Source organism: Podarcis liolepis (genome assembly GCF_965112155.1).
Source record: "Podarcis liolepis genome assembly, chromosome: 1".
NCBI classification, from domain to species: domain Eukaryota; kingdom Metazoa; phylum Chordata; class Lepidosauria; order Squamata; family Lacertidae; genus Podarcis; species Podarcis liolepis.
Genome location: NC_139554.1, coordinates 87735663 through 87752987, shown reverse-complemented (window position 1 = coordinate 87752987; position 17325 = coordinate 87735663). Strand labels below are relative to the sequence as shown.

At 44.4% G+C, this 17325-nt stretch overlaps 1 protein-coding gene across 2 annotated transcripts in view; it reads right to left on the bottom strand.

Moving 5' to 3' along the window:
• Positions 1–2743, bottom strand: part of MARCHF4 (membrane associated ring-CH-type finger 4) — a 115108-nt gene extending 112365 nt beyond the window's left edge. For both annotated transcript variants that reach the window (XM_083490831.1, XM_083490832.1), the window contains exon 1: positions 211–2743. In XM_083490831.1, the coding sequence (XP_083346957.1) occupies positions 211–726 (516 nt within the window). In that variant the 5' untranslated portion in view covers positions 727–2743. The remainder of the gene's footprint in view (positions 1–210) is intronic.
• Between the last annotated feature and the right edge of the window lie 14582 nt (positions 2744–17325).

Sequence of the window (17325 nt, the reverse complement as noted above, 5' to 3'; positions counted from 1 at the left end):
ACAGATAAATGGAACACCCCAGGCAGCTGTGTGAATGTGTGGAGAGAGGGGGCGGGGAGCCTTTCCTGCTTGGGTGGAGAATCAGTGTGGAGATGGGTGGGGTGGGGAGGAGGGGCAAGTGCTATTTTGGAGGTGTAGGAAAGTCTGGCTTTGTAGGAAGTCTCTCTCAGGTGAATGTAAACATATATGTGCATAAACACACACACTCACCTGCTCTGGGCCCTGAAAGCAGATCCTGCAGAGCGGTGTCCTCATGCCACTGTCCAAACTGCTCCCCAGGGAATACCGATCTTCCGCCTTCCCTTTGCAGAAGTCCTCGGAGGAGGCGCTGCTCATCATAGACATGGGCTGCTCTCCCTCTCCTCCAGGACTTCCCCACTCCTCTTCTGGAGGGCTCGTTGCCCCCCCTCCCCCTCCTCCTCCTCCACCACCACCCCCGGCAGTCGGCGCTCTCCAAGGTCCCCTTCGCCCTCCATAGAGCGTGGTCAGCGTGTTGTTGTTAGAAGCCTGCAAGCTCAAGGCTTGGTCTCCACTGTTCATGGGAGGGAGAGGCGGCGGCGAGGGCGGAGGGGGCGCGGGGGGTCTCCTCAGGAGGAAGACCTTCAGGTCATTGAACAACATGCGGCAGCGGCACTTGAGGAGACCCTGGTGGCGCAACATCTGTCTGGGGATCAGCAATCCGCAGCAACAGTACCATAAAACGATCGCACCGGTTGGTATTAACATGTGCCTTCCCTTCCAGACAGGCACGGGTGGGAAAAAATGGGGCCGGTAGGGGGCACCCAAGAGCAAGAGGGCTGGATTGGTTAATTTCCGTTTCCTTTTCCCTGCTCCCACCCAAATTCACTGATACATATATAAGAGCTAGCTAAATAACAAAAGTGGAATTTGTAGGAAGATCTTTCGGATATGTCACAGCAACCCCGTTTTAAACACACACACACACACAACAGTCATGAGGTTTCCTTTTAAAACAACAACCACAAAACATTGATTTCAAGCTCCTCCTTCTCACATCTCCTTTTTTTAAATGAGCAATTCCACAATTCCTTTTTAAAAAGTTAAAATGAAATAGTTATGGAAAGAAGCCTTATCCACTCCAAGTGCTGGGTAGGATAGTTCGGAAAATGTGGTGGAAACTGATAACAATTGGTAACTTCAAAAAAAGGAGGAAGTGGAAGAGGAATTCAAGTCACCAGAAGGTGTGGAGAAAATAAATATATATGTGTATATAGTTTTTTCCAACAGTATTTGGCATGTCAAGTATTTCTCCTTATTACTATTTTTATTTAGTTGGAACGTTTTAAAAATGTGTCTCTGACAGAATATCAGCAGAGCAGATCATTAATAAAATGCAAAATTAGTTCTTGTTTCTATCATCATAATCATTATTAATAGTAATATCAAAACTGATTTCATTGAAAAAAGATGCACACATTTCTTGGGGAAGAGGGGAAAACACACCCTCGATGTGAAATCCTCACCGATTACTTGAAATGTTACTTTATTAAAATATTCTCAATAGAAAATTTGAAAGTCCTGAAAGGAAGTGAGTATTAAATGAGGTTAATTTTTTATATACCCAAATTCACTGGATTATGTTTTCACTCCCCGTTCCAGGAACTGTCTGGACCACACTCACGCATACACACATTATTATTATTATTATTATTATTATTATTATTATTATTATTATTATTATTATTAGGATTGAGGAGGGGACGTGGATCTTAGTAATTCCTCAAATGGTTTTCCCTCTTAGACTTTGGGGAGGAAAACAAATCCGTAGAAAACGGTTCTATCCTTTTCGCACGAAATTGACCAAGAGAACGTGGATCTTACATTGTCACGTTTCCTTTCCCCTTTCACAAAATAGGGACGTCATCAAACGCATTGACAGCCTGTACAGACCATTGTGGCTGACGCGGAGGAAAAGGTGCGTTCAGCAGATGCAGGGATCTCCTTTTGATGCATAAGGCTCCTTCTTTTCCGCCGCTACAACCGTCTCCAGTTTCATCTTCCTCTTCCCCTGTCCTCCTCCTCCTCCTCCTTCTCCTCCTCTTTCTCTGACTGTTGTTTTCGCTCAATGGCATTGACGCTTAACCATTGCAAGTCTTTAAAATAAAAAGAGGTGGGGGTGGGGGACCCCACACGTAGATAGTATCCTCGGCTTTGGGTAGGGGAAAAAATGAAAGCAGGCTTGTTAGGAATACGATGTGCCAGATCGAGAAGGGAAAAAAGCGAAGAGTGGGGGTATTTTGCTTGAAGCTCCTAGCGTCTGGGCAGCGATCAGCTTCTCCCTTTCACCAGCCTCCCCTCAGCTCTCTCCCATCCGGCTTTCAGTGATGATGTGGCTGTTGCTACCTCCATGGGATGCAATGGGAAAGGAGGATAGTTTTGCAGTGCAAATGGGGATGTTGAGGAAGGGCGGGAGCGAGGAAGGATGGGTGGAACGTGATTTTCTCTCCTCCTCCTCCTCCTGCTGCTGCTCAGCCCTTAAATAAATAAAGCCAAGACAGAAAAGCGGCGGCGGGGGGAAAGAGCGAGCGAGCGAGCGGGAGAGGGAGGATAAATTCAGGTTGTTGCCCAGCCTTGCTTCTCTCCGCCTCCAGGGCCGGCAGTCGCTGTCAATAAACCGTTTGGGGTGGGGGAAGGAAAGGTCTTGCTTAGCATAGAAAATATGCCAGGGAAGCTGGCGGAAGCATCGGCGGAGGGGGGCTGGTCAGAGTGCTGCTGCAGTTTCAGCACCAAAAGGCTCTGGACAGCTCCCTTGCCCAGCTTGGCGCGCTACTGGGGAACTGACGCAACTAGCAGAGGGATCCGAAGAGTAAGGGGGGTGGGGGAAGGGGGAGAGAGAGGGGGGTGCTCGTGTGAGAGAGGGGGCGGGGGGGAGAGACTAAGTGCTACGGAACTGTGAGCCGCCTTGTGTTAGCTTCCACCCTCCCCAGCAATAAATTAGGTCCTGCGAGTATTCTGTTGATATGGTGAGGCTACTGTTTCCTTTGCTGCCTGCCTGTTCGTCTGCTCCGTGTGTGTGTGTAAAAAAGAGACGGTGTCTGTGGGTAAGCTGTAAAAGCGTGTGTCCCTGTATGTTTGTGCGTGGGAATTGCCTGCCTTCCACTTTTCCGCGTGAACGTGGAAGGGTGATCACTGTGCGCGTCTAGTGGGAAGGCAAAGGTAGCTCCTATTCCGCACGCCGTATCTATGCATCTGCGAGTGTGCCATACATCTCTAAGAACGATCTCTACGTGGTTGTCTGTGTACAGAGGAGTGTGTGTCTGTGGCGCTGCTTCTCTGTTTTCTGGAAGCTGTGCTTTACGTGCGTGCACCTGTGAGTATTAGGAACACATTTTCTTTGTGTGTGTCGTTGGAATGTTGTGAGAGTAGGAACTGATCTCTCACCTGCACAGCTATTTTATGTATATAAGGTCTAGTATCCTTTTTATCTGCTTTGCGGGAGAGGGGGTTGTTTTATTAGTTTATCTGCTTAACAAAGTGCTGTCATAAAGTGCAGATATCTGAAGGACAGCAACTCAATTTGAGCCAGGGTCTTTGGGAAACTAGTGTGGGTGCCTTGAATGAGGAAGCTATGCTTCTATATACTGTATCTGTTTTTATTTGTGTGTGTTTAAGTGGAGAACGTGTGTTTCGTTTCTCCACATAATATGAAGACTTTCACCCTGTCCCATCAGAATGCTTGTATTATTAACAGCACACTTGTGACACTGCACATGTGACTTGATGACCCCTGTTCTCAAGTGGCATGGCATAATTTTGATCATGTTTCCTCGTGAAACTTAACACACACAATAGCAGAGCCTCCAAGAACAACAGCCACTGACCATCTTCAGGAATACTTTCCCCGCACACGGGAAATATTAGCTCACTTCACACATGAAGGGTTTCAGGTCACTTAGAATGAGATGATTTAAACAAATATATTACATGTTTTGGCACATCAAGTGATCTATTCTACTGCTTGAGTTTAGTTGCTACTTCCAACAGAAATGAATGGGTTGTAATTTTAGGGCAAAGTCAGTACGGTCAGTAAAGTGAGTTGTGGGTTGATGGGTCAAGGCTTGGTGGGCCAAATCAGACCTGCAGGCTGCTAGTTCACCACCTGTTCTAGAAGATGTGTAATCCTGCATGCAGTTCAGAAGATTTCAAAGAGGGTAGTGGGTAATCTGGTTCTTCTGAGACAAACCCCCCCCCCCCCGAGATTAATTAGCTGCAGAGGATTTGATGGCTTACAAGTATGAATATCTATATTTTCATTAATGCCGGGAGATGCTTTGCTCATTAAGAAATATATTAATTGTGTCCCATTGTGTTGTTCTCTTGAATACATTCCATTATCACATACCATGGTGGCAGTGTGAATATATGTGAGACAGCTCTATCATCTTAGTATGGTACTGATTAAAGTATCATGGCTGCAAAGGATGCATGTGCTATATTTACACTCTACCTTGTTACAAAAGGTACACAAGGTAGCTCACATAAAATCAATATAAAACAATCAATCAATATAAAAATGCGACCTAAAAAAAAACAGTAACAGAAACAAGCCAAGATGCAAAACTAAAAACCAAGTAGGGGAATACACAATAAAATCAAGATCGTAACAAAATCCACTTAAATAAATTCATATTTATCACACACCTAAAAGCAGGCCACAAGGGCTCCATAACCATATTCATTTCTCAGGTATCTATACGCTGTTTCTCAGCCAGCAGTGTACCTTGAAGAGTAACTTCTGCAGTGAAATGTAAGCCTCAGGCATGTTCATATGGAGGGATATGGTTCAGAGATATTCTGGTTGCAAACCATTTAGAGGTTTAAGCCATAACATTCAAGTTATGAATGAGCATTTGGATTGTCCTTGGACATTATTTAGCCCTGCCCAGGCAGTTCTGCTAGTCACATGCATACCACAGCTGGTTGTAGGTTTGCATTGCAAGATGTGGCCTTGCTTTGCCTCAAACCCTTTTAGGAGGCTAGATCATGGGAAGCCAGAACAGGTCCTCTTCAGCGCTGGTGTTTAAGCCTCCAAGGAGGTCCAATGGCCAAACACATCTCTTTTTTATGTTTAACACCGTAGAAACTTATTTTGCTAGGACTTCCATTTGCCAATTTGACTGCTGCTGCTGGTGCTAAATCACTGATGCTTTTAAACTTAGTGTGTGTGTGAGTTAACATGGTGTTCTGTATCAGTGTTTTATATCAATTATTCCTGAAAACAGATAAGCAATGCTGCAGATATACACCTATATGCCATGGAAAATCCCACAGAGATTGTTCATATACATGTAAGGCACACTCACAGATTGCAGTCAGTTCCTGCTTGTGGGCTTCTCATGGGCATCTGGTTGGCTACTGTTGGATAAGAATGGTGGACTATATGGGCCCTTGGCCTGATCCAGCAGGGCTCGTCTTATATAGGGTTGTGGAGTCATTTGAATGCCCCCCTACAGTTCTCTTGTACTTAGGGGTGTCCAGATAACGCCTTGCCTGTATACACATACTTACTTGCCAGCTTCCTTATGTGCTCTTATGCAGAAAAATGGTCTCTGTATAAGTGTGGAGAAACCCTCAGCAGTTTAGGGCTTGGTCACTTGCCTCTCACCACTCCAAGAAGCAAAAATCCCATCACCAATGAACAATGCAGGTAAGATTCAAATGTCACTCAGCTGTGATACTGGGCCAGGTCTCCCTTTGTGATACAAATAATCAATAGGCTTTGGTGAGAAGCAGCATGAAGTGCAGTGGAAGTTTCTTCATTCTTCCCTAATGAAGGGTGGAGAGGGGTGGATCCAATTACTCAGCACAGCCAAATGAAAACAGCATGTGCAATTAATTTGCCACAAATAAGTTACACTTCAAACCACTGTAAAGTGTTGAACACTTTGTCACTGATGTGCCATGGAAAATCAAGGTTTTGTCTTTCACAAAAGACCAAAAAACCAACCCTACGGAAATATATTAAGGATTCTATAAGTTGCAGTTCTTGACTGTAAAACAGTCATTTGATTAAAAACAAAAGAATACATAAAGGGTTGTCACATGGAGGATGGGTAGGACCCAGACCAATGGCTTCAAGTTACAAGAAATGAGATTCTGGCTTGACATCAGAAAGAGCTTTCTGACAGGAAGAGCTGTATGACTGTGGAATGGACTCCCTCAGAAAGTGGTGGCTTCCGGGTTGGCGCCATCGCTGAATGGCGGACTCCCTCCGAGCTCCGGAGGGAGTCTGCTCGGCAGGGGCTGGGTCCTACCGCGCCGGCGACGTGGGGACCCTTAAAAACCACGGGCACGGAGCCCGTGGACATGGGGACTTGGCTGGTACCGTTAGCGCCCTCCCGACTCGTGAAGGAGCCTTTTTAAAGGCTACGGATCGGGTGCCGGGGAGTGGCGTGGTGCTGTGAGTCTATCGCTTCCCCTGCCGAGCGCAGCCGCATGCCATTCGGCGGAGAGCGCTGGCTTCTTCCATTGGAAATTCGGCTATTTAACAACAACCCGTGAGTAATTGGGTAACCGGGTATAAAAGGAGAAAAAAAGGAATTTTTTTTCGGATTCGGCATGAGCGGGGGGGGGGATCTAAAAAGGAAGTCAGTCCCCTCCCTGATTGTAAACATGCTAAAACAAGGACTGAGAAACCAAGATCGATTCAGAAGCTTATTGCTGACAAAAAATATCAATTCCACGATGGGATACTACAAGAATTGCGCTGGAGGAGAAGAGTCGAGGGTGAGAGGGAAAAGGCAACCCCCCCCCCCGGGAACCGGGGCGATTCGGAGAACCTGGCGGAGAGAGATGGAGAATTTGACAGCTGTCAAAGTAGCTGTCAAATCTTGAGAATATAAAGAGGACTTTGTTATAAGTATTTTGCTGGTAAATTTTGTTACAATTGGACATAAAAATGGATACAAAATGTCGGGGGGAAATAGAAACAACAACTTGACTTTTGGATTAGAGGATACAAAGTTACTGCAACCCCCCTAGAGGGGCTTTGGGACATTACAAGTGGCGTATGTGGAAAACTACTCCGGGATGTGTACAGGTCTTATCTCCTGGGAAAGCAGCCAAACTGAAATATAGCTTTGTCTACAGAGGTGACAACACAATAGATTTTTTCTATTGAAGCAAGGTAGGAACTGGACGTAAGTTTTTGTTCCTGAATAACAAACCTCTGTAGATATTAGATTTCGGAATAAGAATGGTTTTGCAGCTGAACAAGACAGAAACCTGAGAAAGTAAGAAATAAAAGAGCAAAGGACCAACTACGCCACGGAAAGAACAATGGGAGGAGCAACTACGACCAAAGGAAATTAAAGGCCTCTATTGGACTGGATTTTTGAAGTTAAACAGCATCAAAACAAGCAAATTTAAAGAAAACCGGCAAGATGGATTGAGGAAAATTTGGCTGTGGACTTGAGACCTCCAGGCCGACAACATACAGACTGATGGACATGGGGAATCCAAACCGGGGAAGGGAGGGGGAATTTTAGAATCCAAAGGCTATGTAACCAACTTTTTGAATTTTCTTCTATTTTCTATTTTCTATCTTTCTATATAACTTTGGTATTTTGATTTAACATGTGTTAAAAAAAAGGGGGGGAATTCGTGGAAGGAAATGGGGTAGATCTTGGGGGAAAAACTTTTTCTCTATTCTGTTAAAGATGAGGAGTGATGTTAAGATTGTAATTTAAATTGGCTAATAGGCACAACATATTAGGTTTAAATTGGGAATGAGAACTTGTGGAACCAACTTAGGGAAAGGGGAATACAGTCGGGAGGGGAAGGAGGGAGTCCCAGAAAGAAGGTTATGAAAATAAGGGTGTAAAATTGGTTTTTGTTTTTTTCTCTCTCTTTTCTTTATCTTTTCTATTTTTTCTATTCTGTTATTATTGGAAATCTTAATAAATATGATTATAAAAAAATATATATATAGCCTCTCTCTGTAAATACTGAATAAAAAGCGGATGGTAAGAAACAAACAAACAAACAAAAATAAACTGATATTGTTTCTCCACTGCACATTTTTAAAATTCTGTTGGGCAATAAATCTTCATGGTTCGCAAAAAAAGAAAAAAAAGAAAGTGGTGGCCCTGTCAGACCTTGAGGCCCTGGGCAACACCAAAATTCAATGCTCCCAACTTCTTGCCTTCCAATCTACATAATAGTTGTGGTCCCCCTGCAGCACCTCCAAGGCTCAGCGCAACCAAACCAGTCGCACTCCCCTAAATCTACCTCTGGTGGTGGACTCTCCTTTCTTGGAGGTTTTAAAGCAGAGGTTGGGTGACCATCTGTCATGGGTGCTTCAGCTGAGATTTCTGCATTGCAGGAGGTTGGATTAGATGACCCTCAGGATTCGTTCCAACTCCACAGCTCTATAATTCTATGAAAAACAAAATATTAAGGAAACATCAAAATGTTTCTTCTAGGAGGCAGCGAAGTGGACAGAACCAAATCAGATAAAGCAGGACTGGAGAGGAGAAGACTTTCTTATTCTTCTGCAGTTTGGCCTGCTGTAGCTCAATAGTAGATCACATGCCCTTCTCCAGGTTTCCCCAGCTATTCAGATGAGGTGGCTGGCAGTCAAGGAAATGGTTTTCTCAGTGGTGCTGCCCTATGTATGGAATGCCCTCTCCAGAGAGGCTTGCTTGGTGCCCATGCTGTGCAAATGCTTTGAATTAGGTAGTTTGTGGAGTGACTGATGTGAAAAAGGAAAAAAAGTAGATGCCTGTCGTCCCAGAGTGGTTCAAACTATGACTTTCACTGCCATGGCTACTATGGCATCCTGACCTTAGCAAGCCCAGCCTGCCTACTAAGCAAATCCCCTTTCTGTCCCCTTGCTTAAGGCAGTCCAGACCCAAGAACGGCTGAATCTGCCCCAACCACTACCTGGATGTATTGCTTAGCTGGTACCTGTACTAGCATTTGATGCTTGATGTACATAACAGTGCATGGACGAAGTACCTTTTAAATGCTACACCAACTACATGAAGCAAGCAAATCTCTACATTAAGTCACCACTGTGTGCTAAATCAGGCCTGGGAAAGGGAGAACACAAGACACATAACATTCTGATTTGACCCTTCAGGAGCAGAGAGCCGGGAGGCAGCCATACTTTTTTTAAAAAAAGCATAAAGCCTCTTCTCGATCCTCCCTTCCTACACAAAGCAAACACTTTCCTCCACCCGTTTTGTTGCCTCCTCCTCTGTCAATAGCGGCAGAGAGCTTCCTGTTCCACTTAAGCTTCCCTTAATGGGACAGAGGCTGCCTTGATTGCTTTGTTCTCAGCCACATCCCCCTGGCAAGCCATCACTTAAAGATACTTCACTGAAGGCTCCTGACTGAACTCTCAATGATCAGGAGCCTCCTGCCTCTGTGAGTGTTGCCTTGCAGTAAGACTTCCCGTGTCTTTCCGGGATGAGGATGCAATTAAGGAGAAAAACTTGAGTGTGGTAATTAAGCGGAGCATCTCTGACAAAACCAGTGGGCGAAACGGTTTGGAGCGGGAGCATGTTGCTCACCCGGAGGTACTCTGTCTGTAGCAGGAAGATCGGTGCCTGTTGGATGGCTGGGGCGGAGAGCTGATAAGGAAGGCAGAGCAGAATTAGTGGGGTCAAAATGAGCAGAGAGCCTGAATACTTGGCAGAGCATAAAATGACCTACAGGAATGTATCAGTGTGGTGGGGTGGAAGAATGAAACACCATGAAATCAGAGCCAGCTTGCTGCAGTCTCAAAGCTGGAAAAATTGTTATGTTCAAGGGTGGGGTGTCAACAGACAGGTACATATGCCAGGAGCCAGAGTCAGGAGTAAGTTTGCAATAAAAAACACAGGTGTCAGTGAAGTTACCTTTTTTTCAAAGAAGCAAAACACTGCAGGCCTAGTGGTCACAGCAACCCTTCCCATTAGGCCTTGCCCCAATGAAGCAGTTGTGAAGACTGAAGTTTCCTGCCTTCCCACCGCTCTCTAAGGCTCCTCCCCCAGTTCCTCTTCCCCCAGGTAAAAGTGTAACTGCTTTTCATGACATTCTGCAAACAGAAGCAGAATGTGTTTAAGAAGCTGGGCACATGTCCTTAATAGCTAGCTGTAATCATAGCCACTGCATTTATAAGACTCCGTTTCATTTTTGGATCCCTGGGAACGGTAATGGGAGGTGAAAAGTGGGGGGAACCCTCACCAGATTCAGTCAGATACGGTTGCAAGGATATCTTGTGAGCCTCTCTTTTGGTGTGTTCCAAGGCTGTCAGGAAGGATTTCGCTCCCCAGAAACAATCTTTATTTCCCTCCATTTCCTCCGAGGGAATGAAAGGCTGAGAGACAGGATGCTGGCTTGTGTGCGGATGTAGCCCAGTCCAATTTCCCCAGGAAAAAGGCTTGCTGAATGGATTTTGTTCATAAGCAGGGTTTGAGGGCCAACTTGGTTGATACAGAAAATGCATGATTGCATTTGCAAAATTTTAATAAAAGCAACTGTGTGACGGACCCTGATCTGGAGCAGGACTGTGCTGCAAGGGAAGAAAGCGTTTACTCTCCCAGCACTGTTTTTCCAATGAGCTTCACTCCTTCTTCTGTATCAAGTTGCTGTTTGTAATTTGCACTGATCACAGCTCCTGTCCCCAGGGACAAAGAGTAGCTTTGGGAGATGTGCTGGTCAGTGTCCACATTAGCCATGGTCTCGATTCCTTTTTTTAAAAAAGTAAAGCCATGCAAATATGATCATCATGTATAATCATGATGTGAGCAAGGATTCTGCCACCACCATCCCAACAGCTTGGTTAGATGAGATGCAGTGAGATTTAGATTAAATTTAATATATGCCACCTCCCCATTAAAAATGGCACTCTACATAGCCATTGGCACTCATACTTGCTAGTGAGGACATGGGCCTTTCACTTATAGTGAGCTAAGGCTTACTAGTTTGATTCATCTGAAGTTCTAGCTCGGCAAGCACTTTCTTGTGGCACAGGTGTGGTGGACTGTGAAGGTGATCGGTGGCAGGGAATGAGAACCTGGAACTCTACAGGTCTGGTTTGGGCTACACCTCTCAACACCTCTGAATACTGGCTATGTCGAAATCCAGCAGCATCGGAAGAGTTTCCACATCTCTATGAAATGGGAAGAACAGAAAAACATAAGAAGATTCTGCTGGACCAGGCCATTGATTTTCCACCAACCAGGTGCCGGTCAGGGTGTCCCTAAGAAGAAAGCTCTGACTCCCCCCCCTTTTTTTAATGTAACATGTAAAGCGGCAGATGGATGAGAGAGTCTGCTGTTAAGTGCATTCATCCCACATAATTGTGCTCCTATCCTTAGGCTTCCAGTTTTCAAGACCTAAGCAAATATCTGTACTTGAAGTTTGCCCACTGTGCTGCAGAAGATCAGGGACTCGTGGCAAAAATGTGATTTTTAAAAATTAAGTCATCCAACATAACCAAGTATGTCTTTATAAAAGGCCTCAGGTTGGCTCCAAAGGCACCAGGCCAAAGGCCAAATGCTTGAAACTACCCAAGCAATGTAGTAATTATCTTAAAAGGCTGGTCCTCAAGGGACCTAGAATTTAGGGATTGAGTAGGCAGCAAACACTGAGAATCTGGATACTTCCTGAGTATTATTTATGTAGCTGACCTGCCCCTGATAATTTTAGCTGAAGTTCTTAACTATGCAGAGCTGCAGTTCAAGCTGCCTGTGGGATAATAGTACTTATGTACATATATTGCAGAAGGGGCAATGTCAGTGAATGCACCACAGCTGTATGAGGCAGAGCCTGCCCCTAACATTAGACAGGGCTAGGTGTGCTACGTGGCCTGTCCTAGACATCCCTAAGCTAGCCTGCTGCCTTCAAGTGCAGTGGAGGACTCTATCCAATGACAAGTATTGAACTACTATTAAATGGCCTCTCCAATCAGCTTCCATACCTAGAATGGAGGGAGAGACACTGTCTTGTCCTTTACCCCAGGCAGCAAAAATATCTTGGGCAGTGAATAGAATAGAGAAAAGACAAGATCATCTTGTGATCTTCACAAGGGTTCGGTGCTGAGGGCCTTCTGGCGGTTCCCACACTGCGAGAAGTGAAGTTACAGGGAACCTTTGAAGGTGACTCGGAAACTGCAATTAATCCAGAAAGCGGCAGCTAGACTGGTGCCTGGGAGTGGCCACTGGGACCATATAACACCAGTCCTGAGAGACCTGCATTGGCTCCCAGTACATTTCTGAGCACAATTCAAAGTGTTGGTACTGACCTTTAAAGCCCTAAATGGCCTCGGTCCTGTATACCTGAAGGCATTTCACATCCCCAAATCAGAGATATGGTACCTGGGGCCCTCTAGATGTTATTGGACTTCCAATTCCCATCAGACCCAGCCATATGGTCGAGATGCAGGTCTGATGGGAACTGTAGTCCACCAACATCTGTAGGGCCAAGGGTTCCTTATGTGTGCCCCCCAAACAAAGTATATTCTCTCTACTCTTTCTTTTTTATATTAAATTTTTATTAAATTTTTAACATAAACAAAACACACACACACAATAACAAATACAATAAAAACCACAAACAAAGGAAAATATCATGAAACAATGTTGAATTCATAAAATGGGATTCTTCGAACCCCGTGACTTCCCTCCCCCACCCCCACCTCTGGTTCCTTAAATTTCCATTTCAGCTGCATATAATTTATACTCTAAATTATTATTTTTTACCTCGGATTTCCTGTACTATTTCTAAAATTACAAGTGTTTTTAAAATCCTGCCAATGTATTAACCTCTTTACAATACTTTTGCAAATACATACGGTAATAAACATTTCCCATTCTTTTAAAAATTTCTTGTCATCTTGATTTCTGAGCTTTCCAGTTAATTCTGCCATTTCAGCATAGTCCATTAACTTGGTTTGCCAGTCTTCTTTGGTGGGGACTGCTTCCTCTTTCCATCTTATTCTCTCTACTCTTTCAAGGCCTTCTCTCCTTGACATTCCCACTTGAATTTGCAAAAGACCCAGTTCTCTCTGTCTAATGATGATACAATTTTGTTCTCTCTTCATCATCCATCTGTATCAGTAGAAGTTATTCTGATATGGTTATGTAAGTATTTTTAGTATTTAGTGTTTCAAGATACCCTGGCTAGTCCTTCCTGGGTCTTGTAGTAGACTGCAAAGTGCAGCAAAGGAACTTGAAAATTAGGCTTTACATCTCTCAGGCATCTTGTACACCCATATTCTTATTCCTAAGAATCCCAAGTGGCCTGACCATAACCACATGTTCAAATTTCTATGATATTTTATTCTAGCCCTTGATAGTGGTCAAATCCAAGGTGAAAATCCACACCTAGCTCACACCGCTACTTCCTTTGCCTCCTGACATGCACCAGGAGGGGGCAACCTGAGCTATCCCCATTTATAGGAAACAAGCCTAGACTGGGAGAATTAGCATATGAGATAATGTTTCTTTCTGAAATCCCCAAATATCCCTATCCTGGGATTTAACATCATGGGCAGCCCATATTGACTCCTGAGCTGTGGCATCTCATTTCTAGAACAGCAGGCAAACACGCCCGACTTTGCATAAATACAATGCAGGCAGCTCTAGTTGCTTACAAGCCAGATAATCGTCTTAGCTTCATAGTAACAATAGAGGAATTTTCTTGGTTGGCAGAGGCACCAATTGCTTGCAAAACATAGTTCTGACTCCTTCCCTGTGGAGGAAGGCTTCTTGGGCCATTGCTGAGTTTATTCCATCTACATGGTATTAAAGGCACAGAAGCCCCCTCTGGCAGAAAGGTGGCCAGTCTATTTGTAAGCATCTGGCATTGCCACTGGATTTCACCCAAAGTAGTGCTAATTTGAAAGATTCCCCTTCTAGCAAAATTTATATGGGGAACGAGTTCTGACAATGAAATTTTACAAGGCAGTCAGATTGAATTTCCCAGGTGTCAAAAAAGGTTATTTATGTATGCCACTACTGCAGCCTGTGTTTTATTAGCCCCCAAATGGAAAACGAGTGAGGTCCCAACCAAAGAAGAGGGGCAACTTAAATTGACAGAATATGCACAGCTTGCAAACATCTAGAATAAGAGAACAAGAAGAACATACGTTTAGAGAAGACTGGGAAACGTTTATTGACTATATGGGAAATAATTGTTTACAGTTGAAAACATTGGTAGCGTTAAGATAAATTCAGCAGTGTAAATAAGTTTTGATGGATGCAAAAATGGAATACTGATTGGTATAGTTTTTGTAAAATACGCAGTGATTTATGACATGTAAAACGACCCATGGAAAGAGAAGAAGGGAAGTCATTGATATTTTAAGGATGTAAAAATGAGTACTTTAAATTGTAAAACAGAAAATTAAATAATAAAAAATTATATGTAATGACATTTAATTAAGCACTTTCACACCCCACGTCAGCAAAATGGCCACCCAGAAGTGGCCAGTAGTCTCTGAACATCGGCATGCACACAGCAAACTTCATTAGGTTGAGTGGGTCATGCCATATCTCCTGTAAACCCACCTATGTAAAATATTTCATACATCTGCTAAGCTTTGCAGCAGGCCTCATGAACTGGGAATGCCCACACAATACTAGAAGTTGGCTTATAAGTAGGGCAACATTTTGTAATGGAGTTCCTGGCAAGGAGTATGCTGTGGCCAAGACATGACTTTATTAATATTCCCAGTGTTGTCCTCCTTTCTCCTTTTCCCATGCTCCATTCCACTGGGGCTTTCTAGGAACACAGGTCCAAAAAATGAAGCAACTGCATCTTGTAAGGATACAACAGGACCCTTAAGGCCTATCTACACTACAGACCTACATATCAGTTTTATTTCCATTACCTATCACATCTTACACCAAAGAATTCACAGAATTGTATGACTGTAGTGAGAAAGTGAAGATCCCAAACCTTGGCCCACAGAACTATAGTTCCCAGGGTTCTGTTTACCAAGGAACAACTGTTAAGCCAGTGATTCCTCAAAGCTGAAACACACAAACCAATGTCTCTCTGCAGATACTGCTTTCCATTGCTCCCTATGGTGTTGCTTCCACATGGCAAGATGTTTTTCTGTAATGTTCGGCCATTCTGTTTCTCTGCCCTTTTAAAAACTACCCAAATGTGGGCTGTCAGCAGTGCCAGATTTATGTATAGGCTAAGTAGGCTGAAGCCTAGGGCCTCTAAACCTAGGGGGCCTCGCCAGCCTGCCCTCTTCCCAGTGCTGCAGTCTCCCCTCTCCCAAAATTGCAAACCCAAGACTTTATGCAAGGGCAGGGCAACTCAGGCCCAGCAACTATGAGACACAGGGCTGGCAAGTTGGGCCCAATTTGAAGCATTGGTGCCCAACTTGAATTTTTTTTTTGTAGGGCCCCAGTTCACAGCCAGTCTGCAAAATCTTAGAGATATACAGTGGTACTTCGGGTTAAGAACTTAATTCGTTCCAGAGGTCCATACTTAACCTGAAACTGTTCTTAACCTGAAGCACCACTTTAGCTAATGGGGCCTCCTGCTGCTGCTGTGCCGCCACCGCATGATTTCTGTTCTTATCCTGAAGCAAAGTTCTTAACCCGAGGTACTATTTCTGGGTTAGCAGAGTCTGTAACCTGAAGCGAATGTAACCTGAGGTACCACTGTACCAGTAAATAAAATCCATCTAGATTGCCTTGGTGCCCGCGGGGCCCAATTGGTCCAATTGCCTTAAGGCCAACCCTGATGAGACTGTGCAGGGGTTGGACTGACAAGTCCTGCCCCTTCTAGGTCCCTGGTGTCACTATTCAGAGTATAGACTCAAGGACTTATTATGGAAATAAAGGGGGAGCACTTATTGGAAATCAGTTTTGTCACCTCCCCCCCCCCCCTGCAAACTCCAGGACGATGAGCCCAGCCACCTTTTATTCACAGTCACATAAGCACTACACTACAGCATGGCCATAAACCTGTACGTATACACCCAATATGTACCAATGGAGATGTATGTCCAGCAGTATCAAGTTACAGGAAAACTGGTGCTATTAGCAGTAATCCTTCTAGTGGGTTAATTGGTTCGGCAACTTCCATGCACACGTGTGTTGCTAATTATTTCCCCAAAGAGTTAAATGATAACTAATCAGAGGCAGCTACAGTTGTAAATGGCAACAAAATATCTGTAAAAGGAGGAGGAGCAGGTTTTCTCAGGTGAGTTGCAGGTAGAAATACTGTCTGTAATGAAGTGAGAGCAGTAGTTTACTTGCTCGAATTAACAAATAAGAAAATTTTGAGAATTTAAATGCTAGATTAAAATTTATTCATTGAGAAGCAGATTGTAAGAAAAACATTGGGGCCTAATAGTAGAGTGTCTGGTATCTGGTGGGCAGTCTCATCCTTTGTTTCCACACTGTGGCTGCAGACCAAATCACCTGTCAGGACAGTTATGAGATTCAGGTGAGGGTCAGATGCCTTGTCAATCCCAGCAGGTTATATAAGAGGACGACCATCCCGGCCAGGCCTTTGTCCTGGCCGCAGCATGAGGCTCTTGGATGTCTGTCTCTCACATGCCTCCATCAGCTGCCATGATTACTCCCCCACTATTCCTTCCAGTCTGCTTATCTGCACCCTTAACTCTGTATTTTGGTGCCCAAGTACCTGATAAGGAACTGCAGGTGAGTCTAGTTCCCTGTTGGTGCCTGTAGCATGCACTGTAAATTGCCCACCAGTAGAGAGTGGCCTTGGGGACCAGGGAAGGCAGCAGTGGGAAGGGATCCAGAACTACCTGTAGAAGGCAGGAGGCCAGGCTGCAGGTTGGTAACTAGACCTCATCCTGAGGGAAAATAAGTACAGGGATCATTTCAGGGTCAGAGGAACTCCGTTTTGTCTTATTTTATTTGTGCCTGGTGGTGTTTTCCTTTTCTGTGTTTAAATTAAAATACATTTTGTGTTTCAAATCCTGTTACTTGTAGATATTCAAGAAAACATTTGTTCTTTGTTTAAAAGCCCAGTCTGGTGCTGTGACCACGGAGTCTCCCCTGCTCTGCCCACTACCAGTGCCTTAAGAAGGGTCCTGGGAGGGGAAAAGCCCAAAAATGTACTTGTACCAACTCTCCAGGAGAAACCCAAAGTTAGGGGTTTCATCTCCAAACCCTAGGAGTCAGCCAGAGGGGTCTCACTGCCCCTCAAGAAAGGCATAGGGAAGTCAGTGAGTGGTGGCAGGTACTGAAGAGTGACAGAAGCCCATGTTTATCCAGCTGAAGATTAATTTTTATTTTTATTTTTAGATTCTAATTGAAATATGAGTAAAAGGTTTGAAAGTGGTGCTAGCAAGCAGAAGAGACAGAGACTCGGAAATGCTAT